Source organism: Pyrgilauda ruficollis, unplaced genomic scaffold, assembly GCF_017590135.1.
Source record: "Pyrgilauda ruficollis isolate IOZ18807 unplaced genomic scaffold, ASM1759013v1 scaffold17, whole genome shotgun sequence".
In the NCBI taxonomy this organism is placed as follows: Eukaryota; Metazoa; Chordata; class Aves; order Passeriformes; family Passeridae; genus Pyrgilauda; species Pyrgilauda ruficollis.
In genome coordinates, this window is record NW_024515875.1 from 8421487 (window position 1) to 8447298 (window position 25812).

Consider the following 25812-nt stretch of genomic DNA (forward strand, 5'->3'; position numbering starts at 1 on the left):
GGAGGTAACAAGTTATCTTTATGATCTTTGTGTCCCTTGGCACTGCCTACTGTGAAACGGGATGTTCACGGTGTTACTGAGGAAGAGAAGTGTGTTGCTGGCACAGCATCTGACCTCAACACAGTGATTGTTCTTTCCTGGCAAATCATATTATTGGACCTTTTGGACCACTCCTTGAGTGAGAGGACTCTGCTCTCCTCCTCTTCCTCCTTCTCACTACATATTACCATATAGGGTTTTTTCCTAGGCTATTATGCTAGCTGCCGCCTTCAGCTGTTGGAAGTCGAAGGAAGGGCAGTGCAGCTGTTGGGAAAGCACTCATCAAGTGTTGAGGTTCTACCAATAAAAGTGACTGGGGAAAACATTCGGGCTGTGTGCTGGTACCCTAAAGACCAGTTAACTTCCTGAGGTAAAAGTCTTGGAAGTTTCTCAGAAGGAGAACTGCAGTGGGAGCATGCCATTTGGTTTACTTGGGTTTTATAGCTGCTGGCTAAAACTTTGTGCTCTGTACTTCTGTAACAGCATCTTTTTAGTGCTGGCCTGGGAGTGCCTTTATAGGATTCCTCAGGAAGGCTTAAGTAAGTAGTTTGGTTTGTATGAGGTAAAGGAGTTGATTTCCCCCCAGTCCCCAAGTATGGTCATACCCTCCTGTAAAATCTTGCTTTTTCAAAATACTCACAGCCTCCCGTCAAAATGAAAACATTCAAATGTAGCAGCAAAGTTAGTAGTAGACTTGCAGAGATCCTTTTCTTTTTCACCTGTAGTGGAGGGTTTTGACTAGGCTGCTTTTGAGGTCTGGGGAAAACAAGCCAACCTGAAAATGAATTCTACTCCTCTCTCTCTGTCTCATACAGAAAATTTCTGTGTTGAAATCTCTTCTACATCAGCAGTGAGCTATTGTATTGCTCAGCTGGTGTGTTGATTCTGATTTTTGTCTTGCAAAAGATGAGACTTATAATGTCTGTTGTAGAGCAACGTGTCTTGGACTGCACAGGGCAGAAAAGGGGAGATCTGTAGTTAGAAACTCAGCTGGTGCTTTCCTAAAATTTCCAGCAGTCATGTGTTGTTCAGATGTCCAGTGTTGGATATAGATGGGGACACCCTTTAAATTCCTGTCCTTTCCTTCCATGTTGTTAAAAAAGGCTGTGAGGGGAGGGACAAGATGGAGATGGGTCACTGCAAACTGGGGCAAGCTTTGTGTGTGTTTGGGTTCCATATAAATTACACCATTAGTGGATGGATGTTCGCTTCCTTGGGGGCAGCAGCTGTGCTGCCATCAGGCTGACAGCCTGTTACTATGACAAGGTTTTCTTCTCTTCCCTGATAAAGGTTTGACTTTGCAAATTCTTTTCCCTGCCTCACCAAATGCCAGAAGTTGGGTATCTAAAACAAACCTGCTGTGTCCTGGTTGCCCGGTGCCTGTTCCAGGGAAGGCGAGGATTGCCTGCCGTAGCCAAGTGGAGATCTCAGTTGTGGTTGTCTGACAAGAAAATGTGGTTTTCCTTTTCCTAGGAGCTGCAGTCCTGTTCTCTTGTCTGTACCAAACTGAAATGCTCTTGTAGTTATGACAATCAAAAGGCATTTCTCTGCTCTGCTTGTTTGGCCACAGCTGCTGGAGAAGTTCCTTGTCTTGGCATCTCTGCTGAGATCTGACTCAGGCTCTGTGTACTGGAGGGGACAAAACTGTAGCCAAGGCATTTGTGCTTCTGCCAGCACTGCAAAGTGCTTCTGCATGACCTTGGTCTTCTTAGAAGCCCTGCTCCAAGGTGTTGTTTGGGAAGGACAGAGAGTACCAAATCCCTTGCATTTTGCTAGCTCATGCCCACTGTGGCAGTGCTGCCCATGGTCTCCTATCTGGGGAGCCTGTGCTGGCCTCACCTGTAGCTAAGACAGGCAGAGCAGGGAGACAAGTGCATTGAGGATGGTGCCAATCCCTTCTGTAATCATCTTCAGCAGGGATGTTGGTGTCGGAAGCATTTGACTTCAGTTGTCTGTTTCCAGTTTTATTTCTCATTCTGTTGACTTTGTTCTGGGAAAACAGTCCAGCAGGGTGAAGGATCAGGAACCTGAGCCCTAGCTCTGTGCTCTGGCAAAAGTGTATGAGAAAGAGGAAAAAAAGGGAGTTTTCTGGGAGGGAGAAGTGGTTGTACAGCAAGGGAAGGCAGAGCAGTCCTCTGAGCCTGTCGGGTGTGAGCTGACAGCACTGCTAGAGAGTACAAAGTGCTGTGGATGGGCAGCTCAGTGCCCCAGGAGACATCAGTACCCCTTGCAGTAAGCAAGCTCGATGCACTTGTAGGTTGGAGACATCTGGTAAGGCAAAGCTGACTCTCCTTAGAAGGCTGTGTTGTGGAATCTTTTCTTAGCTTTTCTTTGAGGTGCCGAACTTCCCAGTTGGCTGTGGCAAGTGTTTAATGTGCCCAAAGACCTTGGCTTGTTTTGATACTGTGCCTGTTTTGAGGAATGTTAGAAAAATGTTGTTTGGAGGAGAGGAGTCTGTGCTGGGAACCATTTGATTAAATAACCCCAGGCTTCCTCAGCCCTCAATTAGCAGAGCAGTCATCAAACCTCTGACTGTCCCTGTGTATTTTAGGTGTGTGTGGCTCACTCTAAACCCTGATGCTGCAAGATCTGCATCCATAGCAAGAATGCTCTGGTAGAACAGCTCATCTCTTTCTGGATGTGTACACAGATCTGTTGCAAAAGTGTGGGACACTCCTCTGCCCTCAATGATTCTCAGTGTCTCCTGATGTTTGGTATAGTACCATGAGAGGCTGCATTTCTAGCTTATCAGGAAAGTGCAAAACTGCTAAAACCATGTGAGTGACAGGTTCATAGAGGTGTGGCTTCAATTTTTTTCCTCTCATTTTTTATTTTTGCCAGCTCTTTCCCACCACTTCATAAAACTCAAACCCCCTTTCCTAGAAACCATCAGTGTCCAAAGCCAGTATTTTGATGATATAAGCAGGCTTCTTTCCTTGTGCTTTGCTTCAGTATAGTACTGGACTGTTTTCCTAGAAATCCACTAAGAAAAGCCAATTTCATTGTCGGTGTTGTTGTGTCACAGAAAGCAAACACTAAGTGGCCTCTGAGGCACAGAGTATGGCAAGACTGCAAATATTCAAATGCTTTGTGAGCAGCAAGTACTGAGGCAAAACTGCTCCTGACTTACCCCTTTGAGAGAAAAAAATAGTTGCTACCTTTGTGTCACATAGTCCCCTCCTCCACTTACTTGGATGCCCTGTAAAAGTTAATTCATTGCTGTTAGTAAAGGGCTCTGCATTTCTCCGCTGCCAAATGCCACTGTGCTTCTGCTGGGTCTGCTTGTTTGCTTTCCCTCTTGGCAGCGTGCTGTGACATGGCCTTCTCCCGAGGAGTGAAACTAATCATTAGAAACAAGCAGCCCTCCAGCTGCACAAAGCGCAGAGCACCAAAGCCTAGAGCCTCATTCTGCCTGCGAGGAAAACTGTGTTCCCAGTCGGCTGCTGGGTCGTGCAAGGCGTTTTCCCTCTTGTGCCATAAGTTTTGAATCGGAACTGTTCCATGGAAATGCTTTTTATGTCCTCATTTTTGTACTCTGCCCATGGCGGGGGTGGAGGGGAGTGGGGTTAAAACTAGATGATCTTTGAGATCCCTTCCGACCCGAGCCTTTCTAGGATGATTTCTGTGTTTCTGTGATACGCTTTTTCTGCCTTCTGGTAGTTTGCTACAATGCCTGAAATATGCTGGGCTGCCAGACGCTCTCGACGGGACGTGAGAACAATCCTCACTCTGACCTCTTTCATACGGGCGATTAAATATTGAAACTTTCTGTTCGTTCTCTTCCTGCCCCTCCCCGTTCTTTCAAAGCGCTGAACAAAAGGAGAGCCTGGGCCCAGCTCGCTGAGACGCGGGGTGAATGAATGCAGTGACCGACATGGTGCTGAACTCTTCCCGAGACAGCGCTGCAAGGAAGCCGCCTCTCCAGACTGGTGGCCTCCAGGAAGGCTGCCAGCTCCCATTCCCGCTGGAGCTGCCGACTGGGTGCAGAGGCGGCTTCCTGCAGCCGCTTCACCTTGCTCGCAGGGCAGCGGGGGGTCTGCCCTGCATGGGGAGCCCGAAGAGCCTGGATTGCTGTCGGGAGACTGCAGACTTCCTTGGCGTCTGCTTTGCTGCTGCAGGCTCCTCGGGCTGCTCCGGGCGCTGCCGTGCCTGCTGCCGCCCTCCTGCCGGCGTGGTGCTGCACAGGAGCCTTGCGTGCCCCCTGCCCTGCTCGGGGTGCTGTGCCGGCTGCGGCACAGGGTCACAGGTTCTTGTCGCTTTGCAGCATCTGCGTGGCTGTCCTGGCCGGCCGGGGTGAGGCTTCCCCTTGATGTGGGTGAAGAGGTTGAGCAACGCAGCCCAGGAAGCTCTGATTCAGCCTTTTCCTTGCTCTTGCAAATCATTGTGACCCTTTTAATTTACTTGTCTGCAGCTTCTAATTTTTTTTTCCCTGTAACAGAATTGGAAGAGTTGTAGTTGTAGCTGTCTTCCTAACCTGCCATGCTTACATGGACTACATGGGAGACAGAAATGGGCTGGCAGAAATTCAGGAAACTGATGTTCATTACATTTCTCTTCCAGAAAGCAGATTCCTCTGTGTGACTGAGGTATCTCATGTGTGGAATTGAGCCTGTACTGGATTTGCATCAGCAAGAAGTACCTGGGCTTTAATTTTCAGGACAATAATCGTTGCTTGCTTCAATGTAAAAGCTTTGTTATATTTGGATTTTGAGTGCACATGCCAATGAGTTGGTGGGGAAGGTTATTTAATGAGGGGATGGAAGGGATGATACGTGGGGAAAGCTGGCATCCTGATGATAACGCTGTTGGTGGGATCCAGCGAAAATGTGTATGTATGAAAGTAAATTATTCTCTGCTGTGATTCATTGTGTTTTGTCCTAATAGAGCGAGTTGGTCAGTGGAGCTCCCAAACATTTCCCACTGCTGGGATGGACGTTCCAGTGCCGTTTGAAATGAGTGCAGTGTATTAACAGAGAATAACTCTGTTCATTTTTATCTTCCTGTTTTGATTTGGTCCTCGTTTTCCAAACATTGTGTTTTGTGATGAAACTCTATGGAGTTTTATCTTCCTGGGAAGCAGAGATGGAAAAAGTTGATCATGTTTGAATGCAGTCAGAAGGGGGAATATTTGCTGCTGCCACATGATTACTTTTATGAAATTTTATTTATAGGCTGCAGCAAATTCACAGTAGAAATGAGAACTTTGCAGGGAGAAATAAAACGACTTTCACCTCTTCTGTGTCAGCATCTACGTTTTTCTGGCGGTGGGTCAGTCTGTACTACTTTATCAAAGGAAAATTGTTTCCTTAGTTAAGTAGTGGCTCTTCATCACAAATCAGTAGCTGAGTGCATAAGTGCTTTTACCAAATATGAAGCTGAGGAAATATGAAGGAGTGGCACCTGAAAGGTAAAGCTTTCTTTAAAACGCTCTACTGGATCCCTCCAAACAATCCTAATGATGGAATTTGCTTCAAAAGCTAAATTCATCATCTCAAAGGTACACAGCAAGTGAATGGTGATGTGCCATGATACTGACTGATGAAGCTACTCAGTGAACAAGTCTGGGTTTGTTCTTCTTTCTCAGAATCTCTTGAATGGGCTGGCATCTGTGCTTAATTCACTGATGAGTGGGAGTGTGGCAGCTGTAGAGTGAGGATGGTGGGATGAGTGTGTGTGTTTAAATTACTTGGGTGTGATACAGAAGTTTAATATTAGCACAAAGCACAAGAAAATTTAAATTGCTCCTCCGGGAACACACGCGGAATCTGTGGCAGCACTGAGCACTGAATTTAGGGCGTAATTTGTTAATGTCTTATTTTCCCACGTTACCGTCCTTGTAATGTTTTCTTCCTGTGTTGTAATATGTGTGAGAATACTTTTTTGTTTTCCTTCCGCGAGGCCTTGTTGGTAAGGGTGGCCTTTCCAATTAATCGGCAACAAATGTTTTGGCAGTTACATTTCCATTTTGAACGCACAAAAATTACTTTTAGTCTGGCTCCTTGGCAGAGTCCCGTTGGCGGAATGGGTGATCCCGGTGATTTGCTGAGAGTGCCGGTGCCGCGCTGAGGCTCGGAGCCAGAGCAGCATGGAGAGAGGAGCTGTGTCCTGTTCCCGCATCTTTAAGCGCCAGAGCTCGGGCTTGTTTTGAAGTGTTGCCCTGTTTGTTGATAGCAGTGCCTACAGACATCGCGCTCTCTCTCTCCGTTGTCAAAATGATGGCAAAGCGAGATACGTCTGGGCTGAGCCTTTCCTGCTGCTGGCGCGTGTGTTTGTTTTGCTCCCATGTGCCGTCATTTTATGCAGAGGCATCCCTTCAAAGGGATGGAGGGAGTGTCACTGCTCCTCGTTCTGTCCCTAGCCAGGGATTTAACAAGCAATACTGAGGTAATCCCGTCTCTGGCAGCCGTACTCCTCAGGCAGCGATCTTATCTCGCTGTGAAAGCTCAGGAGATCGCTCCTATCGGTGCTGGGATGGAGGCGGTCCGGGGAGCTGCGAGGTGCGGCTGGAAGTGACTCAGAGGGAAAAGCATCCATCCGGAGCTGGTCCCTCCATGCAGGCTGGCCAGCTACAGCAAAACCCGTGTGGTGTTGTGGTCTGCAGCCTGAGCAAGGTCTCTGCAGCACAGGGATTGCGCTGCCGAGGTGTGCTGAGCTCTGCTTCTGTCATTTCCCGTGCTGCAGGCAGCCTAGTGCTTCACTTTATGTGCTGCCCTTGTTTAGGGATTTCCTGGCATCCTCCTGTTGAGGGCAGAGATACTTATCTTGCATCTCAAATGAAGTTTCAGGTCCTAGAGAGCGTAATTAATATTCTGTGTATTGCACGGTCCTGTTGGTGTGACAGCTCTGTTCCGAGTACTATCACTATTCTTCCTTCCTTTTTTTTCTTTTTTTTTTTTTTTTTTTTTTAATATTTCACCGAAACAAGAGAGTTTATTTCAGTCTGAAGGGATTTATCGTATTTTGTTTTTTCTTCTTTACCCAGCATCCAACGAGCTGCACTGGTGGTTCTGGAAAATTACTACCGAGATTTCACAGTCTATAACCCAGCCTTGTTGACAGCCTCCAAATCCCGAGCAGCCAAGCACATGGCTGGCCTGAAAGTCTACAATGTTGATGGTAGGTGAGGTAAAATGTAGTCTCTCAGACTGAGTGGGATGGGGAAGGGCTGGATTTGCTTTATGCTTTGTTATGCACGCATTCTCTCACCTTTTTGCTTTGCCAAGTCCGTGTCTCTTGCTGGAAATCTTCCTAGCGGCACTGAGTTTGCCAGTTCCAGATGACTTTACAGATGTGTTTAGCCCACAATAAGGCTTTTGTCTCTGCCAGGTGAAATGGCCAGGTTTTGGGTCGGGCTTAATTGTCATGTGGCTTGACACTTTTCAGCACCGCTGCTTGTCTCGATCAGCCTCTGCTTTTTGTCACCCTTGGGTCATCTCTTTAGCTGTGATAGTACAACAAACGCAACTTTTAACTTAAATGAGTTCCCCAGTCGTTTATTGTGCTGCTTTCACATGCAGCCTTCAGGAAGGCGAAGGAGCCGCGGTATGAGCAGCAGCTGCTGATGAAAGTGATGCTCATCAGCCTGCAGTCTCAGCACTAAATGAGCCTGGCTCACCCGTGGCCATGGAAATTCAAACACCGATAACGATCCCCATTGAGCTTTGTTCTGCAAACCGTTTTCAAGCTGTGGGGCTTTAGAAAAGCGGATGGATGTGTGGGTGCTCAAAGCAGTGAAAACTGGACGTAGTCATTTGACACTCTTAAACCCTGTCGGTGAAAGCCATGCTTGTTGAGCAAGGTGTGCCCAGCAGCCTCCATAGAGGTGCACATTCCTTTGGAGGAGTCAGAGCTGAGTAGCAAAGCTTTTATGGTGAAGGATGGCTGAAGTTGTGTGACAAAATGTGGCAAAGGCACGTCCTGCCCATGAATTTGTGAGCATTGAAGGGCTTTGAGAGCTGGGAAGAGGAGACTAAAGGGACTTAGCTGGGCGAGGTGGCTCTGTGTGCACGTTGTGGAGACTGAAATATGAAGAGTATCTGTCATATTGAAAAACATGAGACATGATTGTTTTACTTTCAGCAAAGTTTCAGTGCCTTATAGGTGTGGGATATTTTGTTTTCGTTTTCCTTTTTGGTTTGTTTGGGTTTTTTCCATTTTTGGTGAGTTTCAAAAACCTTATCCTAAAGACTTCTCCAGCTTCATGCAGCACTCCTGAGTCCATAACATTTGATTGGAGGATTAGATCCTTACAGTGAGATATTCCCATCCTGACAGAGGAAGAGGAAGGACAGGTTGCCCATCATGTATCCTCTGCTGCCTGGAGTGCTGCTCTTGGTTGAGTTTGCTGGAGAGGGGAAGCAACCAGACATGCAAACAGAAATGCTCCGTGTTTTTCTAGAGGTGCAATCGTTCATTCCAGCTGCTTGCTCTCAGTGAGGCATGGTGTAGGGAAGGTGAGGGCCTCCTGATGCCACAGGTGTCTGTCTGCACGCTATTCAGACCCCACAGCCTGCCAGGCTGGCTGCAGGGTGTGCCGCTCTGATCGCTGGCTGCTCTTCTCAGGAGTTGGCGTGCTCTCTTTTCCTGCAGCACCTGCTGGGACAGTGGGACTCCCCAGCTCAGGGAAAGCCTGTCAGTCTGGTAGTGTGAGTGGCTCAGAAGCTGCTAGCTCATGAGGCTTCGTTAGAAGAGAAGGAACCAGAAGCAAGCTGCAGATGTGGCTGGCAACTTTTCCAAGTGTCAAGCTTGTGAGCCTAGCAGGGCCTGGAAACTCCTGCCTTCCCTTCTGGGGCAGTACCAGTTGCCTGGGCTGCTCTGTATACAATGCTGCTGCCTTTGTGGACATGGAAATCTCAGGCTTAGAAGCATGTCATTAAGAAGATTCTATCCATCTTACAAAGCAGAGTGTAGTTCTGGCTGCAGCTTACCCTGGCAGCTTGACAGTCTGTTATACCCTTCTTGTAAAGAGACAGTAATGCTATTAAGGCAGACTAATTTGTTGACAGCTTTTGTATTTGATACTGCAGCAGCCAGGAAAGAAAAACATATTGCTGTAATCTCTCTTATGCAGAGTGGGAAGGTTCACCTTCAAAACCAGGATTTTCATTGCCAGGTGTAGTCAATGAGGCAAATTGCAGATGTAACCCAAATTTGGGAGCTAGTGTCTCCCTTGAGTCACATCCTCCATTTCAGGGCTGTCAAACAAAGTCTGAAATGTTTAGACTCTTAAGAAGCTATTTGTGCTTGTTCTTCCCACTGCTGAGTTTCATGCTTCTGTCTTGGAATCTGGTTTGGGCTTTTTAGGAAAAAAAATTAAAAAGAGTTGCCCTTGCTTGAGCAGAATGATTTTGAGCGTGTCTGTGCAATTGATTTGCCTTAACCACTGCCAGCTGAGGGTGTGGGCAAGAGGAGTTTGGCACAAATCAGCTTTTGGTGGCTTGGAGTTAGTCCTAGACTACCACTTAGCTCTGGGTAGACCCACCTCTGCCCTCTCTCTGGATGGAAGTGTTTGTAAACTCTTCTGGGGCAACACCAACACTTTTTCTCTTCCTACCTGAAAAGCCGGAGCTGAGGGCGTCATGGGAGAGTTGAAGAACCTAGTACTGTATTTAAGGTCACAGTTAAGGTCTTGTAGTAGACAGCTCTGTGGGCTGACTGGGTGTTACAAAGTAGATTGCAGCTTCCCTGTTCTGTGGCTCTGTAGGATCTGTTAAGAGCAGCAGAAGTTCTAATAGCAAGTGCTGCTCAGAGTGCCATGAGAAGCTACTACACACACAGACCCCATCTTACCCTACTGTGGGACTGCTGCTCTGACAGCATCTGCCCTCCTGGGAAACCCTATGCTTTGTCTAAAGGTGACCCTGCTGTCCCCTGCATCCTGTTTCTCGTTCCTGTGAATGACTATGTGGAGTTTGGCTTTCATTTATTCATCTCCATGTCTCATTATGTTCTTGTGTTTGTCTCTCTCCTCTTTCCAACTTCTCACTTTTTGTGCTCTCACACTGTCTTGATGCTGAAATGTGATATGCTCCAGCTGCCCTTGCCTTCAAACTGAAAGCATATATAACGGGGGGTAAGTTGCATCCTTGGCATGTTCACCTCACTCTGCCTTTGTGTATATTGTGAGACCCTCCATCCCAACTAACTCCCCTTGTCCACGTGCCAGAACTCCCCCTCTAAGCCTGTGCTGCCTTGCAGGGTTTCTGCCGGAGCTCTCGAGGACCGGGGAAGGGTTTACAGCGTTGGCTGGGAAGGCTGCAGCCCCAGAGCACAGTGACAGCTGCCGCGGGGTGCTGCTCTGTCCCAGCCCCAGCCCTGTGGCACTGACACAGCCTTTATCTCCTCTGTGCCCGTCCTTGTCCCCCAGGCCCAGGTAACAACGCGTCGGGGCAGTCCCGGGCCATGATCGCGGCCGCCGCCCGGCGCCGGGACTCCAGCCACAACGAGCTCTACTACGAGGAGGCCGACCACGAGCGCCGCGTGAGGAAACGCCGGGCCAGGTAAAGCCACCCTGTCCCGGCTGCTGCCATGAGGCTCGGCCTCGTGGGGCTTGCTGAGCCTGGAGGGTACCCCCAACCCACCACGGAGGGCTGGCTGTAAATCTGTCCCAGGGAGGGAGCTTGTGAAACGCAGATGCGTAAGGGACGGTGGCGGCTCACAACTGGAATTATCGGAAGAATGTGCGTGCAGCTGAGCTCGTGTACACGAGGCAGATAAGCTAATGCAGTGTCGTGGATTAGGGAACAGTCCCGTGCTTGACAAGTCTGTAGTTACTTGCTGTAGGAAATCCCATTATTTTTGCTCATGCCCAGATTTGTCAGCTGAAGTAATCCAGGGACAGGATCAGTGGAGTGCTTGATGTTGCCTATTCATAGGTGAGGAGAATATTTGTGTTTGCAGGCTAGTCAGAGGGGCAGTTTGACTGGCTTTCAATGAGTTGAGGAGAAAAGACTTGACCACAAGCAGTTACATTTTATTTTGAAACGTAGATGTCTTCTGCCAGTCATGCTTAGGCTGCAGAGTTGATGCTTTGCTGGGGTGACCCAAGACGGTGCCCTGTTTACTCAGGATCCCAATTGCAGTCTGTAGTTAGCATACCTAACAGTTTGAGGCAAGTTACTTATGGGCAGGCTCCCCTGAACTGAGCCTGTGTTTGGAAGGAATGTGTCATAACTGGAAGGAGCTGACTTGTTTTGAGTTTTCTTTTGGCAGTTTGTTTCACTGAGAAAGTGCTGGCACTACGTCCCCTCCTTGCCTGCATCAGTCTGACCTGTGCTCTATAGCCTCTGTCTTTTAGGCCCTCTTCCAGCCTCACAGCAATAGGAACTTCAACTTGCCCTTCTATGAAGTGTAGCATCCTAACTTGGGCACGTCTCCTGTGCTTGCTGAGTTTGGTTAGAACATCTGTTTAGTCAGAGGGGAAACCATCAGTCACTAGATAAGGCCAGATGTTTCAGGCCAGGAGTTTAAAACTGATTTCCACCCCTACCCTACCCCATGTCAAATTAAACAAAATGGGCAAAGGTCAGGACTTCTCATGCTGTTCCTCATGTACAGCCTGAATGCAGTATGCTGTATCTCTGCTTGTGGTGAGGCAGCTGCCCCTGGATTTAAGATGCATTGGATATTGAGATCATTGTGGACAGTCATTGGTGACTTGAGAGGAAATAAGGTTTAAAACAAGTCGTGTCTGAAGGGGCCGAAGAGTTCTGTTGGGTGGTTCTTCCATTATTGTATTTTCCTCAGCCCCTCACTTGGAAGTTAGCCCAGTACGAAGGAATGAGTGTCATAAGACACCCTTTCATGGTGTGGGCTTCGTGTTTGCTCACCTGTGCCAACACGGGAGCGGTTTGCAGACGACGATGCCTTAAGCTACAGTGTTAGGAGTGAAGGTGGAGGAGTGTTTTCACCCTTGCTGCTCAGTGGAGGGGTGCAGGGCAGTCATTGGGCAGCAGGAGCTCTGTGCCCAGCTGGTGGGAATGGGAGCACACCGCAGCTTGTGAGCACAGAGTCTCGGAGCAGGCTGTGTCCTGGGTGACACTGGGGTGTGCTCAGCCTCCCCGGGGTGCTTGCCTGTCCTGTGTGCTGGGACCGCTGTACTCAGGCACGCATTAAACACAGGGGCAGCTGTGTCTTGTTTGAGTCACGTAGCTGATGTTTATGCTGTGCTGGCAGAACCAAGTGCAGTGCTCAGGGCTCTACAATCTTAATCCTGGTTTATGGCCCTCCGTTGGTGGATGGCTTCGGCAAGGAAGGAAAAGCTGCTGTCTATCCCTCAGACTGTCAGTAGAGAAGATTTTGTGTAAATTGGTGGCAGGCAGTGACTTGATGGCAGGTGGGAATAGGAGCCTTGTAAATCCTGACTCCCAGGCTCTGCCTTAACCACAGACCCGTCCTACTTCTTGTTATGACTCTTGCTGTCCTGATTTTCTTGTTGCAGGCTCGTGGTTGCAGTGGAAGAGGCTTTCACTCACATCAAACGCCTCCAGGGAGAGGAACAGCAGAAAGCTCCAGGAGAGATGATGGACCCCCGAGAAGCAGCCCAGGCCATCTTCCCCTCCATGGCGAGAGCTCTGCAGAAGTACCTTCGCACCACCCGCCAGCAGCAGTACCACAGCATGGAGAGCATCTTGCAACACTTGTCCTTCTGCATCACCAACAACATGACACCAAAGGTAATGAATGCATTCTCTAGTGCTGCTGCAGGAGGGAGGGAGAAGGGGATGGCACATCTTTGTGTGCAAGCAGAACAGAAAGTTGTCAAGGGAGGTGAGTGAAGGCTTTCATAGTTGCTCCCTGTGAATTGACCAGTGTGGTGTAGGTTGAATCAGGTCTTGAGGGGAAGTAATATTTCCTCTGCAGCATCTTCTGTCTCTTTTTTTCTGAAAGTGCCTATGAGGTATTTGTTCTTGAATCCAATTCAGCAAAGGGAATGCTTAATAAATGTTTAAAAGGGTGGCTTTGAGTCACAGGTGTTTTCCCAACTGGCTCGTGGTAGCAGAATGATGCAGGTGGCAACCTGCACAGGATCTTTTTGGTTTTCTGCCCCCCTGCCTTGCTGCGTTTTGGACTGCTAATGATTGCCTAAATCTCTGTCTCTCTGACAGTGTTTCTAATTCATGAGCTGCTTGATCAAACATAGTTTGCTGCTTCATGCCTAGGCTGTGACTGTTGACTTGCGGACACAGGGAAGGACTGAATGATAAGGGAAACAGGTTACACAATTCCCCTCCCACGCTCTATCTTCCTTTCTAAGAACACCCCACAGTCCTAGGAAAGGGTTATTCCTGGACATTCACCCAGGACTTACTGCAGTTAGAACAGAAATGCTGTCAAGAGATGGGGCTTAGCACCCTGTCACTGTGAGCTACCGGAGACTTTGCCCAGGTATGCCAGGGGATTTCTGCTGCCATTAGGATTGCAGAGGGACTTGAAAATACAAGCAAGGTCAAATGGCATTTTGCATTCTGTTTTCAGTTTTGCACCCTCAGGCTGAAAACATGGAGACATCTGTTTACCACCTTAGCTTGGCCTGAAGGAGAGCCGCTATCCCGTCTGACTGTCCAGGACTGTTGTTTCGGGATCGGTTATGGGGCTGGTAGGGGAGAAATGACCTCTGCTCTACTGAACTGCTGCCAGATGGCTGTGCTGATGGCAGAAGTCAGGGGTATAACTCTGCAAACTTGCTGGGATGGACTGAAAGAGGATCTCCTGATGTTTGTGTCTACTCCTGGGTCTGAAAAGCTGAGAGGGACTGGGGAGAAGATGTCTTCTGAAGTGTTAAAGCTGAAACAATTTGCAGCATGGCAAGCCCGTGCTCGCGGCGCTGTATTTGGGGATGGGAAGAGAGCAGGGCGAGTTGTGGGGCTGGTGCTAACGTGTGTCCCGCTCTTGGCAGGCATTCCTGGAGCGTTACCTCAACCCAGGCCCAACCCTCCAGTATGACAGGGATCGCTGGTTCTCCAAGCAGTGGACGCTGGTCAGCGAGGAAGCGGTCACGAGCGGCTTACAAGACGGCGTCGTGTTTGTCCTCAAGTGCTTGGACTTCAGCCTTGTTGTTAATGTGAAAAAAATCCCCTTCATCAAACTCTCAGAAGAGTTCATAGACCCTAAATCTCATAAATTTGTCCTCCGCTTACAGTCTGAGACTTCAGTCTAAGGGATTTTGAGGGTGGGTTGTTGGGAGATTTTTATTTTTGTTTTTTTCAATATCGTGCTTTTGGGTTTAATTTCCCCAATGCTGACTGAAACTGGCAGATGATGGACCAGTAATATTTGACCATCTGCACTTTATTTGGAAAGGGATGGGGGGAGTTGGGATATCTTATCTAGGAAGAAGTATCTTAAGAGGCAACAGGGCGACTTGTCTCAGTTAGCTCAGCCTTGGAGACAGAACAGATTTTTTTCTTTGCCCCTCTTTCCAGGCATCCTGTAAATCTCACGCTCTCTTTCTCTGCACGGCTGCAGTGTCAGAGTTGTTGCTGGAGCGCTGCCTTACACCATGCATGCCTGCACCCATGCGTCTCTGCCTTTGCCACCTGTGGCTGCTCCTGAGGGCTCATTGCTCACCTGCTCCCCGCAGAAATCTCCTGGCACAGGGTGCCACAGTCCCTGCTCACTTGGGGAGGAGGGGATATCAAAGGGTGGGGGTGTGAGGGGACTTTTACTCTTTATTCTTCTTCTCCTCCTTGCCATGTGCCTCTTCTGTCAGTGCCAGACCTGTATGGGCATAATGGGAAGGTTTCACCCTCTCTGAAATTGCTCATCTTGAACTGGATCAGCCCATTTGCAGCTCTTCAATTTTGTTTTTTTTCCTTAATCAGTGCTTGTTATTGTAGTTGTTCTTCATGTCACAGCTCCCTGTTATCTCTCCCCTGCTTCTCTGTCCTGCTTGTCAGCATCTTTCTCAGGCAGGCCCAAGGTTTCCTTTTTCTGTGTCTCCTCTGTCTGGCTTTCTGAATGTTTCTCCAGGCACTGCTGCTTCCTTTTGCACCTGCAAGGGCTGTGTATTTGCACTGGGACAGGGTCAGTAAGTAGCTGGCTCCTCCTTAGATAAATCACAGACCCTCCCTGCGTCTGACAGCCTCTTTGAGGGGAAGGGGGTGCAGGCAGGAATGTGCCCCTCCCTCTCCAGCCAGCTTCAAGTGCGTCTGGAGAAAAGAGGTACAAAAACACTTCCCTCCTTCAGGAGAGGAGCCAGGGAAAGGCTGACCTCTGCCCCATTCACTTGCTTTGGAGAGCTGTTGTGCTCTGGAAACACTGCAGTGAGTCCTTCCCCACCGTACGCCTTCAGCTGTAGCTAAGAAATACCAAACAATGCCTGAATGTTGAAAATCTGCCTGCCTTTCTTGGCCGTGCTGTACTGTGGGAGTTTCTGCTCAGCGTTGGGATCTGCTTCTGAGAGATGCAGTTTTGTTTGTGAGGCTGCCTTTGCCCACCAGTGCAGCTTTCATGTGTGAATTTAGTCACCTGAATTTGGAAGGTTTGTTTTTAATGGTGAGCCTGAATTGGTGTCTGAAGTCTGATGGTCAGCACAGAGCATGGAGTGACTGGAGCCAGCTGCAAGGCTGGCAGTGATCTGAAGGTCCCTTGAGATTCATGTGAATGTAAATTATCAATTTATTCTGCTCAGTCTTTTGCCATGCAAATATTCCTTATTGGGCAGGATCTGGCCTGCCCTCCCTATGGATGTGTTAACCAAGAAGGCCCTGGTTCCAACAGTGTGTAAGTCAGTGCCTTTCATTGCCAGCCTGCACAGTCCTCTGAGGAGAGCTGTGACAACCCCCCATGTCCCTTTTGGCCTTTCCCAGCCCTTCTCACAGTAGGCATGGGCTGGCTGATGTCCACAGGGAGCAGCCACTTTAAACAGGGGTGCTGGGAACAGGGCAGGAGTGTCCATCCTCTTCCAGCTTCTGCAGCGGTGGAGAGGCATGTCCAACAGTTCTCTTGGGATCAAGGGAGCACCCTGGTGAGTGGGGGTCCAAAGTGATGATTCCCCATCCAAGTGACACCTGCAGTTTCCTGCACCTTTCTTACAAGCATGTGGTAGTCTCCTGGGTCCTTTTCAGTCTGTGTAAAATGTGCCAGATGTGGTTGTAAAGAAACTGGATGGCACGGCACATGATGGGATTATGCCCTTTGCCCTTAAAGGATGGGAAGTAGGTAGTGTTTTCCCCTCTCTAAGCTCAGTGTTCGGGTTTTTTGGCAGATCAGGCTTTCTGGTAGTCTGTATGAGGACTCCTTTATTGACTGTGGCCTTTGCAGTGTTTTACTTTGAAAAAATAGGTTGGTTTATTACTTTAAAAGAAAAAAAAAAAAAGGAAGGTGAACAGAGTATCTTACACTTGGCTCTCCTGAAGATGCCTACACCTGGGTTTTCTGATGTGCATAACCAGCAGGGTGGGAGAGACTGGGAGTAGCTTGGGAGACTGTGGAACACTTAATACCTGTGTGGAGGCTACTGCCTGTGGCTGAGTTGGCTCGTTTCTGTGAAGCCAGAACAAGAACCACCTTGCCGAGGGCTTGGGTGTGCCATGTATGTGAGAGCACCTTGTCACAGGCACATCTGCAAAACTTTTCTACTTTCCCAGGATTTCCCTCCCCTTTCCTTTTCCCTGCCCCACGAGGAGGGGTTGTCTGACAGTATCTTCTCAGGAAACTCATGTCTTAATTTTGTTAAATCCTTTAACACATGGAGAACCAGACGGAAGCAGCGTGTGCTCAGTCTGGGTCTGCCTCTTCATCTTTGTGCTGTGGTTCAGCACTGCCTTTTCTGCCTGCTGCCAAAAAGGACACTGTCAACAGGGGCCAGCTCCTACATTAAATGCCCTTCCCTGTATCAGCAGCATGAATGCTCTGCCTGATGAAATCTGAAGGAGAGGTCTCTCTCAGATAGTCTCTTTAGAGGTGCAGCCTGCTTAGAGGTGAGGACAGACTGAAAGGGGAATCATGATTCCTGCATATTCCCTGTTCTGGTATTTCTGGTGAAATTTTTTGGGGTCTCTCTTGCTTCCCTTCTCCCTGCAAAATCAGGGGACCACTGTCATACCTACCTCACTGGAGTGTTGTGAGGCTAAACTCAACTTGCTTTCAAGTGCTTTGAGATGCACAGTTGGATCTGTGGCATCTGTAGGAATTCAAACTCTGTAAAAAATACTGAGCGGTGAGTGCAGACTGGTTTGTTTAACTCTGTTTATAGCCAGCTAATGAGTAAGAATGGAGTCATAGGGAATGAAGCTCTGATCCAATTCCTGCAGCCCTTACTTCTGCCGAGCTTGCCAAGAGCTGAGCATAAATACAACTTGGAGGGTTTGCCAGCCAAGTGCAGGCTGTTCCTCCGAATGCCTCTCCTATCCTGCACTGTCTCCCTGCACATATTTTTCTTCCTCTGTCCCAGTGTGGATGTTTGTACCTGGTTGGGAATTGTGGGGGTGTTATTAGAATTCAAGTGATTTTTTAAGACAGCCCTGTTGGTGACGGAGTGGTCAGTGCCCCTCTTGGAGATGATCCTTGCACTGGACATCCTTCACTGGAAGCGGAACCATTTGATAGGGTGCTGTGCTGTGCTGCCCAGCCAGGAGTGGTGGTGCCCCACTCCTCACTTCCATGTTGGCATGTTTCCTGTAACTCAAGTATGCTGCTCAGATACTTTAAAGGCTTTGGGTTTTTTTGCTCTCAGATTTGTTACAGCCTAAATCCAAAGCCATGCTGAGATCTTGCAAAACCAGATGCAGCTGAGACTTTCAAGTGTTCTAGAGCAGATGGAAATGGCTGTGGGTTTCCATGAAGGCTGGCTTTCTCTTTCCTGGCTGTAAAGTGAAATATTTTAATTTCTTGCAGTACTATCTGCCCCTGCAGGAGTGTAGGGGCAGATATTGCTCTTAATACTCTGCCAGTGCTGTAGCTGGGCATGGGTAGGTGCTGTTGTCACATCTGTTGGCCTCTCACTGCCATGTGACTTCAGCCTCTGCGAGGCTGCCCTGGGTCTCAGTGTCCTTTAGCACGCCTGGAAGCTGAGCAGGCAGCACTCTTGGAAGTGTAAGCATTGTAGTACTCCCCTCCATTGCAATCTGCGGGGCTGGGAGGTGATGAGGCTGCCCTTGGAAGCTTGGAGGCGGTGCACAGTAAGGCTCAAGCTTGGAGATCTGAACAAATCCCAACCCTTATGAAGCCTCCAAACCTTTTCCTTTGGGATGGCGCTCTCTGTGCAAAGCCTTGGGAATCTGCTGTTGCTGAGTTCAGCCAAAATCTGTAGGGAAGGAATATCTGGAGCTGGTCCTGCCCCACATAAGTAGCTTTGAAAGGTCTTGTTTGAGATGTGCTCACTTCCAGCAGTTGCTGCTGAAGAAACTGAAAAGATCCATAGCTTGCTAAACATGGAAACCTATTCAAGCCAATTTCATCTTGCTCACCAAAACTTGTAATTCTGCCCTTTTCAAAGGATAAGGAAAAGTCTTGCAGTCTTCTGCCAACAGTGCTGTAGTCTGGTCCCAGGCTGGCTCCTCACACGGGCTCAGTGCTGCCCAGCCGTGTGAGAGCTGCTCACGAGGTGTGTGTGCAGGTGTTTTCTCATTCAGCTTGTGTGTGTCTGTGTGCTTTTCCCCCTCTGGTGTGCACATTATATGTGTTTAAAGCCTCAAGCCAGCCTTGGTGGCTCAGTGTTTCAGCTGTCCTGAAGAAGGAAGTGCTCTTGGAATTGAGCTGGTTTTAGAAAACAAAAAAAAAAAAAAGGAAACTCCCCAAATTTCTGTTCTGAAAGAGATGGCTTTGGGCCATGATGTCTCTTACAGGAGTGTGCATCCTCCTGCCTTCAGGCTGCTGCCTCCCATGGATGCTGACCAGAAGCTGCAGTTTCGGACGGCTGTGAGCGGTGCGCTCGCTCTGCCGGTCCCCAGCGGGGTCCCCGGGGTCCCCGCCGAGCCAGCGGTGCAGCTGGCATTTCCCCCTCTGCATCCCTCCAGCAGACTGCATTGTTTTATCCCTGCTGCACACGGAGCCCTGCCCTGGGTGTGCTCTGCCCAGGCAGGGAGGGAGGGAGAGGATCCTTCCCTCCCTCTGGCTGCTTCCCGGGCACCTCTCACCAGCACTGACGATGCTTGGGGTTATCTCCTGTGTGCACAGTGGGGAGATGCTGTGGCCACTACCTGCACAGGCATAACTGTGAAGGAATCTTACACTCTCCTGTGCCTGTTTCTTTCATTCAGCATTATTGTGTCTTGGGGAAGGGGGTGGGAGCAAAACGCCCTTCCCTCACCCTCCTTTATCACTGTGTAATACTTTTTCTACACACACTGTGTATAGTAAGAAGGGTTTTGCCAAGTTTTTCTAATTAATAGACACTAACCAGCATTTCTTTCTTTCTTCTCTTCTTTGCACATGTGACTTTAACTGCAGTGGTACATGGTCTTTCTGTTCTTTTCTAATCGTGAACTTAAGTAAGCAAATTCCTGGTGTCTGTGACATTAATGCACTGTGGGTTTAGCCTTGTAAATTGTTCTGTTCCAAGCTGGGTTCTCTTAAGTTATAGCTGGATGGGATTTTGTTGTTTTTTAAACTGAAACATAAAACCGTTTTACACTTTGCATATTTTGTACAGTAAAATTCTGGAAATAAACTGAAACCAGATTTGATTGTCCCACTCCTTTCCCTTACCCTTTCAGATGAAAAAGCCCTTCTGGTCTTCAAGCATTCCTTTGCTGTGGGCAGGAGGGGCCCTCCAAGCCTGTGGTTTAGCTTTTTTGAGGCTTTTTGTCACCCTCATTTCTAGGCATTTCTGGTCTGCCCTGCCACAGTAAAATGCAAACTCATTTATCACTCCTGAAGGAAGACTGGTAAGTGACTGCTTTGAACACCTGAAATCTCAAATGATGGGGAGCAAATGCAGCTGGGGAAGTGGGGTGGTGGGGGGGCATGACTGGAGTGGGAACAGGTTTTTCTGCCTCCTGTGTTCTCATAGTTTGCACACAAATTACGAAGTGCAGGATTCACTGCCGAGTTCCTTATTTGGCTCTGGTGGGGAGGAGGAGTGGCGAGAGGCAGAAAAGCCAGTGCTCCTTGTTTGTGTGGATGCAAGCCTGTGCTCTGCTAAAAAAAGGTGCAGGGAGTCTCACCTCAGCAGCATCTCTGGGTGGGGCTTTCCCCACCATCAGTTTCCATCTCCAGCACACCAGGAGCTCAGAAAGATCAAGCAGCTGTGCCCAAGGAAATGTGGGAGCAGCTCTTTTGTCTAGATGTTCTTTGGTGCCCCCTCTTCAGGCCAGCCCAGCCCAGCAGGTCTCCTTGGTGGCTTCAGCTGCTGGAAAAACCCACAGGATGCTGCTCTTTAGTGAAAAAGAGTGCAGCAGTTGTGAAGATAAGCGCAGACATAAATGCTTGTGGAGAGAAACAGCCACGTGGTTAAATCTCTGCTTGTATTTGGGCTAGAGAGAGCTGAACTAAGGCCTGGGAGGAAGCAGGAAGGGTGGGATGGGGGTGTGCTCTGTTCTGCCTCCTGCCCTCCCTTGATCTTTGCTTTTGATCTGTCCCTCTCATCCCACCGGTGCTTTGGCAGTGCCCAGCCCTGCACTGTTTGCAGGTCAGCTCCCAGAGATGTCCAGGGAAAGGGAAGAGCACTGCTGCTGCCCTGCAGAGGCTGAAATGGGGCTCAGCCATTGCTGGTGGCCTCCTGCCCATCAGAGGAAGACGTGACTTGTTGGACCGGAGCCGTGGAGGAAAGGCTCTGTGGGAGTCGGCCGCAGGTGTGTCATGGGAAGGTCTAAGCAGCAGGAATTTGGCATAAACAAGATACTGGGCTTGTCAGCCTCGTTCCAGGCTCTTAGCCTTGAGAGCTGTGTCTTTACATGTGAGTTCAGCATGCTCTGTTTCATTTCTGGGATAGTGCTGATAGCAAATCAACACCTGACTGCTGCCAGTTGTGGCGCTTTCTGTCCTGCTGTGGAAGCTGATGGAAGGAACAGGCTTTGCTAGAGGGACTAGTTCCCTTGGCCTTCACCCAGAGCTCACATACCTGAATCTCAAAGGGCTGTGGTATGTAGCTCAGCAGAAATTGGAGCTGAGGGAGCTGGTCTGGTTTGGTCAAGTCTTTTCACTGAAGTTGCACAGACCTTTGAGGTGTGGGGAGCCTCAGGTGCAGTGTTGGGTTACATATTACAGACCCAGACCTCTGACAGAAAGGGGATGGAGGTTTTTACTGGGAAAAACCAACCACTTGGAGGGACCTGGCATCCTGACCCAGGTAAGCACCTTTTGTCTGAGGGACATACTGGCCTTGAGAAGGAGATGCCTCTCCTGCAGCGCCCTTCTTGGCCATATGGGCGTAGGACACTGACTGCCCGGAGACAGCACAGCACCAGCCACTGCTGTGGGTATTTGGTGGCTGAGCTGTGGCTTAATTCACATGAATTCACATGATTGGCTCTGGTAGGTGATGGGACCAGGCCTCACAGCTGTGGAAAACATCAGCTCTGGGGAGTGAAGTAGGAATCTGTGGGGCAAAGGGGCCACGTGCAGTCAGGACATAACAAATGGGGTAAGAAAGAGATTTGTCACCTTCAGCAACTGGCTCCAGAGCCTTGCTTGAAGCTCTAGCAGCATGGCACCATGTGATAGTGTTAGCTGAATTAATAGTTCAGTGAGACATCTGGCTGTGGAGATCGGCAGGGCTTCAAACCCCTAAACACCTCCTGGTGCAATGAACTGGCTCTGCTGTCTCAGCCCCAGGTCCTGACCCCTGGAAGTACAGGAGGGGTTGAACTCAAGGGCTTCCCATGGGTCCTGGAGCTCGGAACAGGGGGGGTAGGTGCAAGGGAAGGGGATCTCTCAGCAGGACATGGTGTCTCACAACAGCATCCAGGAAGGGCAGGTGTACTGGGAGTTGGCTAAGCAGAGTGCTTTGATTTGGCTTTCAACAGCGCTCCTGAGTTTATGTTGGATTGGCAAGGGGATGGGTTTAGGTTACAGTCCTTTCCGGTACTGACAGATAATCCACTGGGCAAGGACATCCATTCCCTTTTCACGTGTGCATCCGTGGACTGCTGGGTCAGGAGGTGCTGAGAGAAAAGAGCACAGCACATCGTGTCTGCAGAAGCAGGGATGGTGTGGTGGGGTGATGGCATATGCATAAATCATTAGCTGTGAACAAGGTTACCCGAGTTGCTTTGAAAAGCTGTAACAAGTTTTACAGCCCTGCTGTGAGCTAGTTTATGCTAACATGGTGCTAGGAAAGTGGGGAGTACCTTAAACGGGAAGAAAGCTGTTTTCCTGTTTGTCCCCATCTCCCTGTCCCTCTCCATAATGAACTTGTAAAAGGTTGTGGGGTGTTTGGGTTCCCCCCATCCCCGACTACTGCTCACGTAGTCTGTGTTCAGGATGGGGCGCGCTGCAAACCTGCCAGCCTGCTCCACAGCCCCAAGCTGATTTCTCCTTCCTTCAGAATCTGGGGACCTGAATGAAGACACTGGGCAGGACAGGGGCTCGCTCTGGCTCCAGCTCAGTTAATGTGGACAGCCTGGGCCCCCAGGAGCCCTGCCACAGTGGCACTGCTGCTTGCTGGCCTCGCGAAGCGCGAGGTGCTGCCTGCGGGAGAAGGAGAAGCGGTGCTTGCTGCAGAGACCGCAGCCGGGACAGCGGCAGCAATCACTCTGGGTTCTGTGTGGGCAGCACTAAATGCAGCTGAAAGAGGAAGGAGGAAGACAATTTTTACCTTGTGGATGTGCATTTGAGGCAGCTCAATGCATCCACCTTGCTTATGTATCAAAATATGGAGCAGGAAGCAAAGCCTCAAGAGAGACAGTAACACAAAACAGTGTCAAGTCAGTGGAAGAGACTTTAGAGATTAGGGTGTGGGTTTTCCCTCCAGCATCCTTAGGAACATGAAGGCATAAAGACTTAAATAAAAACCTGAGACACCACAAATTGCTGTAGGCATGAAGCTGCTCTGTAAATTGAAACATTTTAAGTCTCTTCCAAAGGCAAGAATCAGTTTTACAAATGATTAAACATCTAGTCTTGCTTGTCTTTTTTCCCTTTTTTTTTCTTACTATTTAAGAAGGTAGCACAAATGAAAAGTGGATGCATGGGGAGAAGGGAGATGTGTTTGACAAAACACACTTGATTCAGCCTCTTTGAGAGTTTTAAGAGACATTCAGAATGGTATGGCCCTTTCGACCTCTCTTCAGCACAAGTCAGATGCTGTGGGCATGCTTTAGAAGAGGGAACAAGAAGGAGCTGATTATATCTGGGCCACAGATGTGAAACAGACCTGCAAACCTTTTAGCTTCTATTTTGTAAAAGCTCATTCTTGAGTACTCATAATACCAGATCCTACACTTGATTATAATTTTGCTTTGTAAATGGTTGTGAGAAACTGGTTTAGTAATTCAGTAACTAGACTGTGGGAAGCTGTGCAAATTCCTTCAGCAACTTCATCTCGTGGGGACTAAAATATTCCTCAAACATTTAGCTACTTTTGTTGTTCAATGACCTCTCTCTTTGTCACTGGCAAGAGCAGTGAATTTGAACATTCTTCAAATGTTGAATTGAATTTTAAAGCAAAAGTCAAAATCCAACACCAGGCACATTTCAAGGCTGCTCTCTGGTCAAACATCACTTTATTTTCCAACTGTGTTACTGAGGGAGGGACCTGATTCACACTGGGCTTTCTCCAAATCCAAAAGCACACGGCTATTTAGGTGATTTACCACCCACGACCGAGGCAGGGCTCTGTCAGGACAGCCACTGGTGGTCTCTGGCAGGGAGGTGGCTCTCTGGCTGCTGTTGATGTGGGACACCCCCTCCAGCAAACTCAGCTCGTTTAACCCTCAAGGCTTATTTCTTGTATGACCCTTGTCTTCTGCTCAGATGGCGTGCTGGTGTGACTGCTGGTGGCACTGGGTGTTACTGGTCTCTTCCCACAGTGACAGCAGTCAGGGCTCAGGGTTGTGGTTCCTCTTCTAGATTTTGGGACAGCAGGAAAAGAGGTCCACCAAAAGATTCTGCTACTTCTGCCCAGGCTGGTGAATGGCTTTTCCCTGAGCATGTCCCACCTGTCCCCCTCAGAATAAAAGCCAGTGACAGCCTTGTCCGGACATTTTTCTTCTCAGAAAGGAAATGTTCACAGCTGTGGGGATCCAGCACGGGCTCGTGGCAGTGGTGTGTGGGAGGCTGCTGTCTCCCTGAGCTGGGGAAGGGGCAGTAGGGGCAGGGAAGGCTCTGTCCTTCAGTGACCCTCAGTACCATATGCTGTGGGGGTGGATTGAGAAGAAGGAAAGAAGGAAGATGGACTACACAGAAATGGAGAGAGAAAATAAATTTGGGGAGCCAGTGAGGGTCGGAAGAGTAGTATGTCAAGAGGCATGAAAAGAAGGTGAAAAAGGTGTTTTCTTGTTTTCCATAGCATTAGGGACAATGCCCTTTGAGTGCTTTGCTGATCCCCTTTATCACAGGGGCTTGGCAAGAGAAAGCAGGGAGCGAGGCACCAGAAGGATCTTTGCTTCCATCCCAAAGGCAGTTTGTAATCTGATTCCTGAAATGGGTCTTCAAGCTGCAAGGCAGCTCTGTAGCTTTTTTTTTTTTTTTTTTTCGCTTTAAACAGCTTAGCACCTTTTAAACCTGGCAGAGTGTTCTGGGAGCTGGGCCAAGACTCTGCCCTGGGCCCTGCCCCATGGTCCCCATTGTCATTAGATGTCATTTTCTGCCAAAGAGGAGCGAGAGTCATCCCACGGCTGTCCCCCAGGAGTACTGACCAGCCAAGGGCTGCTTTGCTAGAGGTCAGTGGTACAACGGAGTGGGGAGGAGTCAGGGGATGCTGCAGTGCAGTGGGTTGACCCAGAGTCTTGGATCCCAGGTAGGACACAGTCCTGCTGGCACAGCCTCAATACCGAGGTCTGTTATCCGTCCTGCTGTGCTCTGCCGTTTCCAGTTTCTAGCAGCTGCTCTTGCATGGCATGGCATGGATGTACCTGGGGTGTGAAAGCAGCCAGGAGGCAGTGAGCTTTGCCTCAGAGGCCTGGGGTGCTTCTTGCCTGTTTTCCATCGTCCTCTTCAGCCCCCCAAGTCCAGGCATCGGTGTGCAGCTGGCTGCGTGTGGGACTTCCTCAAAGCCAAAGCTTGGCTGCAGTGGAGAGGAATCCAGATGCAATCTTGGCCTCTTTTCACAAGACTCTAAGTCAGTGGCAGCTGGGAAGTGATATGTTCCTGTCTAATTAATTATTTTCCAGGGAATAAAAGGCGATGTTTTCTGTTTGGTCTCTGTGATGGATCCATCATTCCTTTAGGTATGATGTGCAGACAGACACGGAGAAGCAGCCGGTGTCCTCTGCTCCGTGTTCACGTTGGTGTCTGGCTGAGCCTTCATTCTGGGACGGGAAGCAGCTGAGACCTCTGGTTTCACTATGGGGCTGTTCCTTTCCCAAGGGAGACAGGAGACTCATCACTCCTCAGAAACATCACAAAAACTGCTGACCCTGAAAACATGGAGTAATCTGCGATTTCCAGAGTGCCTCCCTTGTCCTTTCCTCCTGCAGCTGTTTCCCAAATGGCTGACATAAACTCGGAGCACTTTTGGGTTCACAGAGCTCTACCTCAGTGACTGCTGCAAAGGCAGAAACTTTCTCCTCCATGCTGCAGTATGAGAGCTGCAGTGTGATGCTCCTGGTGGGTTTCCTTCTCCCTTGATTGTTGCCCATGAGCAGCGCAGGGTGTGCTGTGGCACGGCACCCCAAACAAGCCCCTCCAGCCCTGTGTCTGGGGACTGGGAGGAGGTGCTGCATAACTTGG

General features: G+C 49.2%; 1 protein-coding gene across 1 annotated transcript in view; it reads left to right on the forward strand.

Moving 5' to 3' along the window:
* The window catches only part of VANGL1 (VANGL planar cell polarity protein 1), a 45731-nt gene extending 26069 nt beyond the window's left edge, over nucleotides 1-19662 (forward strand). The window contains exons 5-8 of the mRNA XM_041463918.1: nucleotides 7022-7155; nucleotides 10406-10538; nucleotides 12479-12713; nucleotides 13937-19662. Of these exons, the coding sequence (XP_041319852.1) occupies nucleotides 7022-7155; nucleotides 10406-10538; nucleotides 12479-12713; nucleotides 13937-14197 (763 nt within the window). The 3' untranslated portion in view covers nucleotides 14198-19662. The remainder of the gene's footprint in view (nucleotides 1-7021; nucleotides 7156-10405; nucleotides 10539-12478; nucleotides 12714-13936) is intronic.
* Nucleotides 19663-25812: the final 6150 nt, after the last annotated feature.